Below are 12,198 nucleotides of genomic sequence, written 5' to 3'. Positions count from 1 at the left end.
ACGTGAAACCACTGTGATAGCTCTGTAAGGAATATAGTTCTTTGGTTAGACAGTCCTTGCAAAATGTTTTTTCATAGAATCTAATCTAATCTAATCTAATCTTGTTTCCGGCAGGGTCCTCCAGGTCCAGTTGGTCCCTCAGGTAAAGAAGGAAACCCTGGACCACTTGGGCCTATCGGGCCTCCTGGTGTGCGGGGCAGTGTCGGAGAAGCAGGACCTGAGGTAATTCCAGAGGGTTGCACGCACAGAGCACTGTTGGTTCCTGTAGCCTGGATTCTACCCAAGGAACCTCCATGAAGCCTGGTGGACAGGAGAGTTAAAGAACTCTGGAGGGACGCCCGGGTGGCTCCGGGGTCGGGCGTCTGCCTTCGACTCAGGGTGTGACCCTGGGGTCCTGGGATCGAGTCCCCCATCGGGCTCCCTGCATGGAGCCTGCTTCTCCCTCTGCCTGTGTCTCTGCCTTTCTCTCTGTGTGTCTCATGAATAAATAAATAAAATCTCAAAAAAAAAAAAAACCTCTGAAAACAAACGTAGGTGTCCAACAAGAGCTTGTCTATATAAGTAACTCTTTCAAGTATTTTAAGACAGATGATTCAGAGTATATAAAATCAGAGTCCAACCTACCAAAGCCTTGACTTCATGTGACACCAGTGAGAGAAAATAGCAGGTTATGATTGTATTTATAATTAAAGTTATGAAAATGTTGCTTTGCTTTAAATGCCAGCAAACTAAATGTGAGCTTTGATGAGTATAGTCACTCATGAAAATGCTGGAAAGCGAAAATATTAAAATTAAAGTTTTTCTCTATTAAAAATGGCATTCAGAAAGGATTTAAATTAAAACTTCTTAAAAATTCTAATAGTATTGACTTGGGAGACATGAGGAATTTGGGAAACACCCTCCTATTTCTGCCATACGCATGTGTACATGTGCATGTGTTGTTTAGGAGTTAATGTGTCTCATTTACCTTTCCCTCCTTACTCTATCTCTTCCCTTTACTGATATTATCATTAAACTAAATACTTATTATTTATTATATGGATGGAATAGCCTTGTTTTTCCTATGGTCAAGGGCAATATCTCCTGTCTAGCTCTCTGAATGGAAAACAGCTACAGAATTGGAATACCTCTGACTTATGTGGCTCTCGATTGACTCTATTCTATGCTTCAGTGGCCCTTAATGGAAAAAAATACATCTTTTCCCCTAAACAGCATAAAGGAATGCATAGAGCCATGATATGACCTGAAAGGAAAAACAAACAAGCAGATTTAACAGGCTACTGAGGGAGAATCCAGGTTGGCACTGAATTTTGAAGCAACTTGCTCAGAGCCCATAACAGGCGGCAGGGCTGGCGTGGAGCTCCAGCCTCTGACGGCTGGGACCACGCTCTGCGCATCGGATGTGGAGCAGGCGCCTCTGCAGGTTGTCCCCGATGCCCTCAAGTCCTGGGCTCTTCCTTGGGAAACTGCAGAAAGGATCGATAGTGAGAATCCACTTCCAGGCCTCTGCCACTTTTTGTGCTTATCTCCCTATGAGTCCAGTAGTTCTTTATGGCAAAAAAGTAAGGGAGCTGTTTATTTTTGTTAATAAGAAGACCAAAGAGAACGTTTCACAATTTTGTTTAGTACAGAGAATCTGCTCGCTTCGGCAGCATATATACTAACATAGTACAGAGAATCTTAACTTACAAATTAATGCACATAAAAAGATATCCTGCACTTTCCTCCATATTTGGAAGTAGGGGAAATTGTTTCGGGGGTGTTTCTTGTGGGTATTTCCCTGATACAGACGTGAAGCCTTAGAGAACCAGCACCCACAGCTCTTCTGCATCTCCTCCTCCAGCTTCTGCCCATAAATCCTTTGGAAATATTTCAGTGTGCCTTGCCCCAAATAGTTTAGAAATGAATCGACATGTCCACACATTCTTAACATGAAACGTATTGCATCTTCAAGGTAAACATTGGAACAAATATTTTGTGCTTTGATTTTTATTGGTCTCAGGCTGACTTGCAGGTGTGTTGGCTGGTAACAGTCACACATCATGTCTCATCCTGGGAGAGTTACAGGAGTAGGCCACAGCGCAGCCCTCCAGGTTTAAAAAGTCTGAGGTCACAGATGTGTCAGTACCACCAAACTGGGACAGTGCTTTGTAACCCCCAACATAGGTACCGAGTCCCATTGATGCTTTGTGTCCAGATGAAAAAAAAACAAAAAATCTGTTAACTGTATTTCTGATTTTTTTTAAAATTAGGGTCCTCCTGGTGAGCCCGGTCCCCCTGGCCCCCCGGGGCCCCCTGGCCATCTTACAGCTGCTCTTGGAGACATCATGGGCCACTACGATGAGAGCATGCCAGACCCACTGCCAGAGTTCACTGAGGACCAGGCTGCTCCCGATGACAGAAACAAGACTGACCCAGGGGTCCATGCAACCCTGAAGTCACTCAGTAGTCAGATTGAAACCATGCGCAGTCCTGACGGCTCTAAGAAGCACCCGGCCCGGACTTGTGATGACCTAAAACTTTGCCATTCTGCCAAGCAGAGCGGTGAGTAGGCGCCTGCCCATTCGGGCGGAGCCCGTTGTTCCTGATTGATTGTGTTCTTGGCCACATCCCGAAACGTGGTGCTGAGTGAGTGACAGACTCAAGAGGTGACAGGACCAGCGCGGCACAGGCTTTATGCGTTGGTGGTGGGGACGGTCAGCGATGTGACCGGTTATGGGGTGAGAGGATCCGTGTTGTAAGAGAGGACCAAAACAAAAACAAAAAAAAATAAGAGGACCTACTCCATTAGTGATCCAGTTTCACGTCATTTTGGAGATAACTGTTGGCATTCTAATTGTTGCTCAACTCATTTACAGTATTGACGATACGTTATTTTATTAGATTCTAATTCTATTTTGCTTTAAAAAGTTGGCTTTCTAAATTTAATGAGAACACATCCATTTTGGCAAAGCCACTTCATTATGGTGACTCGTCTGTCTTTGGTACAGCTCTCTATGTAAGACGGCGATGGTGGTACTTCATCCCCGGGCATGTTTTGAGCTTTAAGCACCCTCCCGTTGTGGCACAGTACGTCAGAGCAGTGCCTGGCACACAGGAAGCACTCAGACGGGTGACATTTACTTTTTCTTCAGCTGTAGAGTATTTCCTAAACTGAGATACTCTGTCTTAAAAGAGTCCTTCAACAATGAGTTCATACTTTTCAAACCATCTGTTAGCTCTTTGAGAGACTCATAATCTTTTGAAATTCTCTTTATTTAGCATGTATTTTTATTTTGGAAAATAGGTGAGTACTGGATTGATCCTAACCAGGGATCTGTTGAAGACGCGATCAAAGTTTACTGCAACATGGACACAGGAGAAACATGTATTTCAGCAAACCCATCCAGCATACCACGTAAAACCTGGTGGGCCAGCAAATCTTCCGACCATAAGCCTATTTGGTATGGTCTCGACATGAATAGAGGATCTCAGGTAATTCACAGTCCTTGCTAAAAACTGTATTCTTTGCTTTTCATTATTTATTGTACTTTATTATTTATTTAAGACCATGCTATCATTTTTGACCAGATTGATTATTGCATAAATAAATCTTACTACGAATTATATTAACAAATTTTGAATGATAATTTCCCCCTCGATGCAATGTGGAAAAGTAATCATTTTTACTCTTAGTCCCTTTAATGCATGTGACCCTGGCTGTGGAGTATACTCAAAGGGATCTTGCCACAGTTGAAAAAAATTGGATTATATGGGGCGGGTGGGGGAGGGAACCTCAGTGACTGGCGCCTGGATCTCTTGCTGACTTTGTGACCTCAGGAAGTTGCTTAAACTTTACGAGGCTCAGTTTTGCCATTTTAAAGTAAAAGTGATGGGGCGCCTGGGTGGCTCAGTTGGTAGAGCATCCAATTCTTGGTTCCGGCTCAGGTCACGACCTCAGGGCCCTGGGATGGAGCCCTGTGTGGGGCTCTGCGCTCAGCAGGGAGTCTGCTTGAGGATCTCTCTCCCTCTCTCTGCCCCTCCCTGCTCATGCATGCGGGTACATTTGCTCTCTCTCAAATAAATAAATAAATAAATAAACCTTTTAATAAATTTAAAAAATAAAGTGAAAGTGATCATATTTATCTCACAGTCTCTGGATGAATATAAAGAGCTTAATATAGTATCTAGTTCCTGATAAGCTACAGATAGGTGTTAGATAAGTACCATAGTAGTATTTTTAATGATTCACTATGTAAGCTTTGTAGTATTATTTAAACTTAAAGCATTTTTATAATTACAGTTGCTCCTTGAACAACACAGGGGTTAGTGATAAAAATCAGTCAAAAGTCTGTGCAGTGAGAAATCTGGGTACGACGTTTGACTCCCCCAGAACTCAACTACTAACAGCCTGCTGTCGACAGAAAGCCTTAATCCATATTGTAAAGTTGGTTAACACATATTTTGAATGGTGTATGTATTACATACCATATTCTTACAATAAAGTAAACTAGAGAAAAGTAAATGCATTAAAAAAATCACAATGAGGAGAAAATACATTTATAGTATTGTACACTGAATATACTGAAAAATTCTGTGGATAAGTGGACTTACGCAGTTCAAACCCTTGTTCTTCGAGGGTCAACTGCATAGGGAGTCCTTAAACATTTTGAAGTCCAGTCTCCTTTAGGTTTCTTTCATGATCCTGCATTTAGATTCTCACCCAGCCTTGCCATTTCCTGTTGTCATATGAATATTTCATTCTGGGTCTCCTTATGACACCGTAACTGCAATTTTCCTCTCACTTCTGCTTCTGATCTTTCCTCCAAACTCATGTTCATAGCAAACATGTGAGACATTATGAGTATATATAGGATACACTAAAATCTACCATTACTTTAATGAGTAGGAGAATTTTAAATTTAGATATACCCAAGAGAAATGTAATTTAGTTAATACAATATGTAAAAGGCTCAAATAGGAGCACTGAAAGTAAAACTCAAAGAGAAGATGAGCAGAAAGGAGTCTGTAGGAAAACATTTTTGATTATCTGTTTTTGTTAGCTAACAGAAAGTTTGTATTTTATACTTCCTGTAAGTATGGATCAGTGGATTTTAAAAGCTGCTAAGTCAGGGGGATCCCCAGGTGGCTCAGCAGTTTAGTGCCTGCCTTCGGCCCAGGGCGTGATCCTGGAGTCCCAGGATCGAGTCCCATGTCGGGCTCCCTGCATGGAGCCTGCTTCTCCCTCTGCCTGTGTCTCTGCCTCTCTCTCTCTGTGTCTCATGAATAAATAAATAAAACTTAAAAATAAATAAATAAATAAATAAATAAATAAATAAATAAATAAATAAATAAATAAAAAAAATAAAAGATTTTAGGCCAGTAGTTGAGTCCCAGTTCTTATTATAATCAGCAATAAAAACAGTGAGTTACTTTTGATACACAATTGAGCCAGTGTTCAAGTATAACTTCTAAAAAGCAATATCTAAGATTGTTTAAACAAATAGAGAAGCAGATTTCAAAAATACTTACACTTTCTCTGATGAGTTATAAATATCATTGGTTTCATTACCATTTGGTTGGAGTAGTAAGGTTTTTACTTGTGAGTATTCATAGAAGTTTCAAAATATTTTATATATAGGCAGAGTATGTTGTTAAATGAAAGAATAAAAGTAATATTCCTTAAAACTGATGTCTGAAATCACACACACACACACACACACACACACGCACACACGGGGACTGTGAGACCCTTCAGCCCTTCAGCGTTTCAGATAACAGAGACTCTTTGTTTCCCTAGTTTGTTTACGGAGACCATCAGTCACCTAATGCAGCCATTACTCAAATGACCTTCTTGCGCCTTTTATCAAAAGAAGCCTCCCAGAACATTACTTACATCTGCAAAAACAGTGTGGGATACATGGACGATCAAGCCAAGAACCTCAAGAAAGCTGTGGTTCTCAAAGGGTCAAATGACTTGGAAATCAAGGCGGAAGGAAATGTCAGATTCCGATATATTGTTCTTCATGACACTTGCTCTGTAAGTACTTTTGGCCTCTACTGATCTGATTGAAGAAGAAAATTTATTTTCAATAAAAATACCATCACGGTGGAAGTGGGGCAGTTTTACCCAGTATGTGATTATGCATGATAGCTTTGTTTACCCTTGTCCTGGAGGGTCAACTTGGATGTGTCTTAGTACGCGAAGCATGGTAGAGATTTTAACACAAAATAATTAGCAAAGGACTGGGTCCTTGAGAGTCGACCCGGCTCTTGTGCAAACTCCCTGTGGTTCTTCCACAAGTCACTGTATTTAATCTCAGCTTAAAATTCCTTGATTCTAAAACATATAATCGATCTGAGATACCCTTTATGTTTTTCAGATTTGTAGGTTTCCTCACTTGCATATGTAGATGCAAAAAGGGAAAATACTTAATGATGAATGATAGTTTCATTTGTGCAAAGCAAAAAAGTGCTCATGATTCGTGTTAGTGACCATCGGGGAAGCTGTAAAAGAACAAAAGGCATTTCTTTGAGCCCGTGCCTGCCAGCCATGCCAGTGCCACCTCGATGGTAGCAGTGCTCATAATTTTAAGTATTGCCCTAAAAGTCCTTGCTTTCACATTATAAAATTTGGCTTTGTAGTTTGTGTCTACCATCTTTGGAATAGTTTGTCTAGACTGTTAACCCATGGCACCATTTAATTCCAGAAACGAAATGGAAATGTGGGCAAGACCGTCTTCGAGTACAGAACGCAGAATGTGGCGCGCTTACCCATCGTAGATCTTGCCGCTGTGGATGTTGGCAGCACAGACCAAGAATTTGGCATTGAAATCGGGCCAGTTTGTTTTGTGTAGAGCAGGCCAAGATACATTGACCAAGAGCACCACCCCCGCCACCAGTGACCACCACCATTCACAAGAATTCTGACTATTTGAAGCTGATCCTGAGACTCTTGAAGTAAAGGCTAATCCCGCATCAGCACTGTATATATGGTCCTAAGTGCCTGGCCTCCTTATCCTTCAGAATATTTATTTTACTTACAGTCCTCGAGTCTTAATTGATTTAAACTATTTTTCAATACACCAGTTTAGGTTTAAGACAACCGATGATAATGACCACCTTTTTAAAAAGTAAACTGATTGAATAAATGAATCTCCGTTTTCTTCAATTTATTTCAATGTAATGACAAAGTTGCTTAGTATTTATGAGAAAATTCTTCTTCCTGGCAGGTAGCTTAAAGAGTGGGGTACGTAAAACCACGGTACGTGTTTATTTCACTTGGCTGTAGTTTGAGAACTAGAAAGTAGTGCCTTTTGTGACTTCTCATTTCCAGATTATCAATTAAAAGTGAAATCCAAAATATTTATCCTTGTGACTGAGACCTACACGCATGTCTTGATATTGTTTACCATAAAGACTCTTTAAAGAGAACTTTGAAAAAATGTCAGTTTCTCATGGTCTTAAATGGAATTTTTAAGTAGCATATATTCAATGGAATTTATGGAGAACAAAGTGACCTTAAATTTTTGTGAAGGGTGGCAACCTCAGACTTTTTTCTCATTCAAATCTAAAAGTACCTTTCCCTTTTGACTCAGTCTATCAACATATATAGAAGTTACATGATTAAACATTGAATACATTTGCACTTTTCTTGTTTAAGAAGACATTGAATGCAAAATAATTTACACATACAGTTTCATAAACATATGTCCAGGACCCAAAGTCGAGAGTCTTCCACATGTACAATCTCCTCATCCTGAAGCCTATAACGAAGAAAAAGATTTAGAAACTCAAGTTGTGGAGCTGACTCTAAGCAAATGTGATGATTGGAATTAGAACATTTGATCTTTGAACTCTCATAGGAAAAGTGACCCACCATTTCTTAGCATGAGCTACCTCATCTCTAGAAGCTGGGATGGACTTAATACTCTTGTTTATATTTTAGATACTAAAAGGTGCTATGCTTCTGTTTTTTATTCCAAGACTGGAGATAGGCAGGGCTAAAATGTATTATTATTTTTCCTCTAATGATGGTGCTAAAATTCCTTCTATAAAACTCTTCAAAAATAAAGATGGTTTCATCAATGCCACTTGTGAAAAAAATAATTGTTAGACTGCCCACTTCTGAAAGAAGGAGCGTTGTTCCAGTGCCTTTTCATTGTTCACCTGTCCTACCGTATCTGGAATGTTATGTGATACTTGCATGTTTCCTAGACCAGAACGTGTAGGTCCCCTTGTGTCTCAAGGTTTGTTGTTTTTTTTTTTTTTCCCTCCTCGATTGCATTTGTTGGCTCCATTTTTATTTTTTTCTTTAAAGATAAACAGCTGGGACCATCCCAAAGGGCAAGCCATGCACGCAACTTTAGTCATGTATCTCTCTGCAAAGCATCAAATTAAATGCACGCTTTTGTCATGTCAACGGTTTTCGTTTTGTGAGATTCCTTTGAACGTATTAGATCCGTTTTACTTACGATGGTGAAAAGTAGAGTGTTGTGTTCTTTTTTGCCATTTGTTTAAAGGACAAAATGACGAATACCTTCCATTGTGTATATAATGGCTTAGAAATGAAAATCAATTTTCAACATCACCCACGAAGGCAACACGACACTAATTATCATTGTCTTAAGCCCTTGAAAATCTCAGGGTAGTATTACTGATAAAAAGAGAAAAGCAACTGATTTTTCATTGTTGAATAAACTGATAATAAAATGTATGTTTCACAGTACATCACATATGAATTTAGCCTAAATGATTTGGGTTTTATTTTCAATAGTTATTTCACAACATTGTTTTCCCCCAGATTGGTTTTTTTTTTTATTTGAGCTGTACGTCTTAATTTGAATATTTATGTACCTGAAGGCATCTGTGAGTTTTGTTTGTATTAAAACGTCCTTCAAGTCCAACCTGTGCAGGTTGTACAGTTCAGATAGATAAACCAGAAATAATAGGTGGTGATTCTCTTAAGTCAAAAACACTAACAATCTCTGGCTCTAGAAATACCAGCTCTTAGTTGGAGCTCAGGAATGAAAGGTTGACCCGGACCATCCCAGCCCTCAAATTATCTGAGTTCTACATCCCGAGGTCCCACAATGCCCGTGGACTTCTTTAACCGTCCAGCTGATCCCTCAAACTCTACGTGGCCAAAAGTGAAATAATCTACATCTGGGAGGGATTCTAGCATTCATTTATTACTAATTTATTAAAAATACAAATGAAGGGGCGCCTGGGTGGCTCAGTTGGTTAAGCCTCTGCCTTCGGCGTGGGTCATGACCTCAGGGTCCTGGAGTTGACCCCATGTCAGGCCCCCTGCTCAGCAGAGCCTGCTTCTCCTTCTCCTGTCCCTCCGCCTTGCTTGTGTTCTGTCTCTTACAAATAAAATCTTAAAAAAATAATACAAATGAAAATTCCTGGCATTAACAGAAATGAAGAAAAATAGCAAAAATATAACAAACAATGCTGAAAAGACAAAACATAAAATTTGGCAAATTATGGCCAAATTGAACGTAACTTATTCCAAATTGAAAAGAGCTTCAGAGCAATTGTACACAACATCCCTTCTCAAAAGTGTTATGTGTGGCTGAAGTCAAGTACAGAAAATTCTGGGGGAGAAAAAGAAAAACCATTGGAACTACAGAGAGTCCCTATCATGCTATGAATAACGAGATGTCAGGATCACTTTTTTCTTTGAAGTGATGAAGATTTCAGAAGAGCCTAAGAAGATTAATTATTTAAAAGCTAATTTGGGGGCTGAGTTCCAAACCCCGTAAGCCAAGGCCGTGATACCCTACGCCCACCAAAAGCCTCTGGAGCGCAAGGCTTGTCAATAGGCTTTTTTTTCCCCCCCCAAAATGGGATGTTTACCCAGGAGCGGCGTTCCTTCCTCCTGTCAGTGCACGGTTTCATCCACACTTAAGTGTGGGTGCGCCCGGGGCTCAGCCGTCCTCTCCCCTTCACGCTCCCTCTGCCAGCTCGCACGCTCACCTGCCCACGTTCGGGTCACTGTGTCAGGAGCTCCGGAGTGCAGGGCAGCCCAAGGTCTCGGATTCGGGGATGCCCGCGTCACTGTCTAACTCGCCGTCTTCATCGGGCCCCAGGTGCTTGCGGCCCTACCTGCGAGCTGCCGTATGTTCCGTGGTCCCCGCCTGGCGCCGCAGTGTCACCCCCGTCCGTTCAGTGAGGCCGGACCTGGGGGGTCGTTCCTGACCCCTCTCTCCCTCCCCCTGCCGGATCCTGGCATTGCCAAGGATTTTCAATCTTGCCTTGTGACAATAAGGGAACCCTAATTTAAAACAGCTGGAGAGCCCTGAGGGGCTGCTGTGGCGGAACCCCACTGCTCCCAGGGGCGGAGAGCAGCACAGCACCCGCAGCAGGGGGGTCCCCGGCTGCCCCTTCGCCCTGTGCCGGCGGGTCTGTGGGCCGTCGCCTTCCTCTGCTCTTCCCCGCCCGCACGTGCCTTCCCCACCAGCGCAGGGCCCAGCCGGTCCACACCTTTGGCCTGTGCGCCCTTTACCTGTTCTCACCTGTCCGCGGCGCAGCCACAGCTCACCCTGCACCCGTGGGGCAGGTGAGCTCCCTGCCAGGGCTCCGGGCTCCGGGCTCCGGGCGCCTCCTCCCCTGGAGCACAGCCCAGGGCTCCACGTAGTCCACCCCGATGTGACTGGGGCGCTCGTCCCGCGCCGAGGCTGTCGGGGGCAGGGGCGCTGCGGGAGGCTCCCCTGGGCTGCTGGGCTCGGGTTCGTTCAAAACAGATTCGCTCAGTAAAGGATGAACAGGTGCGAACCGCAGAGCTGGAGGAGTGCGGGGTGGGGAGGGGGGTGCACACCTGCCCCACAGCCTGGCGAAGCCATACACGCTGCCGCGCATTCACGGCGCTCTTTCCATTGGTGTCACCGGCCACGAGGCCGGCGTCTGGACCCCGAAGGCGGGACAGTTGTCCGGCTGCCGCTCAAGGACGTATTGACCATTTGGGAGACAAACGGAGCAACACAGCCACTGGCTTCAGTAACACCTGGAGATGAAGGGGTGCAGGAAGCTTCAGGGTGGGACCACAGGGGGGAGCTGGGGAGGCCCAGCCGGGAAGGAGGGAAGACTGGGGCTTGGGGACGAGGGGAGGCCTGGACCCCAGGAACAGGGGAGACCCAGGGTCAGGGAGGAGGAGAGGCCCAGGTCTGAAAAGGAGGGGAGGCCCGCTCTAGGGTGCTGGGGAGGCCCGGGCTCCAGTAGGAGGGGAGGCCTGGGCCAGGGGCGGAGGAGAGGCCCGGTCCCAGGGAGCTGGGGAGGCCCGGGGTCGGGGGAGGGGAGGCCAGGGGTCGGGGAGCAGGGTAGGCCCGGGCTCCAGGAGAGGGGAGGCCCGGCCCGAGGAGGAGGGGAGGCTCAGACATGGAGAGCTGGGGATGCCCGGGGTCAGGGAGTGTGGGAGGCCCGGTCCTGGGTGGAGGGGAGGCCCAGGCCCGGGGAAGAAGAGAGGCCCGGGCCCGGGGGGGATTGGGAGGCCCGGTTTGGCTGGAGGGGAGGCCTAGGCTTGGGGAGGTGGTGAGGCCAGGACCGGAGGAGGCAAGCCCAGGCCCAGGGAGTTGAGGAGGCCTGGGGTCGGGAGGAGGGGAGGCCTGGGCTCGGGGAGGTGATGAGGCCCAAGGACCAGAGAGGAGGGGAAGCCCGGGTCTGAGGAAGAGGGGAGGCCCGGGACCCGGGAAGAAGAGAGGCCCTGGCCCCTGAAGGAGGGGAGGCCCCAGCTCAGGGAGTAGGGGAGGCCCGGGCCCAGGGAGGATGGAGGCCCGGGATGTGGGAGGAGGAGAAGCCCGGGCCACGGGAGCTGGGGAGGCCTTGGGGTTGGGGAGGAGGGGAGGCCAGGGGTCAGGGAGGAGAAGAGGCCAGCGGTCCAGGAGCAGGGGAGGCCAGGGGTCGGGGAGCATCAGAAGCCCGGTCCGGGAAAGAGGGGAGACCAGGGTTCGGGAGCTGGGGAGGCCCGGGACCCGCGGGAGGAAAGGCCCAGGCTGGGGTGCTGGGGAGGCCTGGGCTTGGAGAGTAGGGGAGGCCTGGCTCAGGGAGGAGAGGCCCTGGCCCGTGAAGGAGAGGAGGCCCGGGTCCTTGGAGCTGGGGTGGCCTGGGCTTGGGGAAGAGAGGAGGCCTGGGCTCCAGGAGCTGTGGAGGCCTGGGCTCAGGAAAGAGGGGAAGCCCAGGTTGCCGGAGGAGGGGTGGCCCGGGCTGGGGTAGCTG

At 45.7% G+C, this 12,198-nt stretch overlaps 1 protein-coding gene and 1 long non-coding RNA gene across 2 annotated transcripts in view; one reads left to right on the top strand and one right to left on the bottom strand.

Moving 5' to 3' along the window:
- The window catches only part of COL5A2 (collagen type V alpha 2 chain), an 83,773-nt gene extending 75,372 nt beyond the window's left edge, over positions 1 to 8,401 (top strand). The window contains exons 50-54 of the mRNA XM_049106354.1: positions 115 to 222; positions 2,253 to 2,544; positions 3,287 to 3,474; positions 5,780 to 6,019; positions 6,690 to 8,401. Coding sequence (XP_048962311.1) covers positions 115 to 222; positions 2,253 to 2,544; positions 3,287 to 3,474; positions 5,780 to 6,019; positions 6,690 to 6,836 — 975 coding nt within the window. The 3' untranslated portion in view covers positions 6,837 to 8,401. The remainder of the gene's footprint in view (positions 1 to 114; positions 223 to 2,252; positions 2,545 to 3,286; positions 3,475 to 5,779; positions 6,020 to 6,689) is intronic.
- LOC125754458 (uncharacterized) lies at positions 8,230 to 11,066 on the bottom strand. Its single transcript, XR_007408767.1, has 2 exons — positions 9,964 to 11,066; positions 8,230 to 9,361 (listed from the first exon to the last, which is right to left on the bottom strand). It is a non-coding gene; the product is annotated as an uncharacterized LOC125754458 (long non-coding RNA).
- Positions 11,067 to 12,198: the final 1,132 nt, after the last annotated feature.

The sequence above is a fragment of the Canis lupus genome, chromosome 36 (genome assembly GCF_003254725.2).
Source record: "Canis lupus dingo isolate Sandy chromosome 36, ASM325472v2, whole genome shotgun sequence".
NCBI lineage: Eukaryota > Metazoa > Chordata > Mammalia > Carnivora > Canidae > Canis > Canis lupus.
This window is presented reverse-complemented; position numbering and strand designations above follow the sequence as displayed.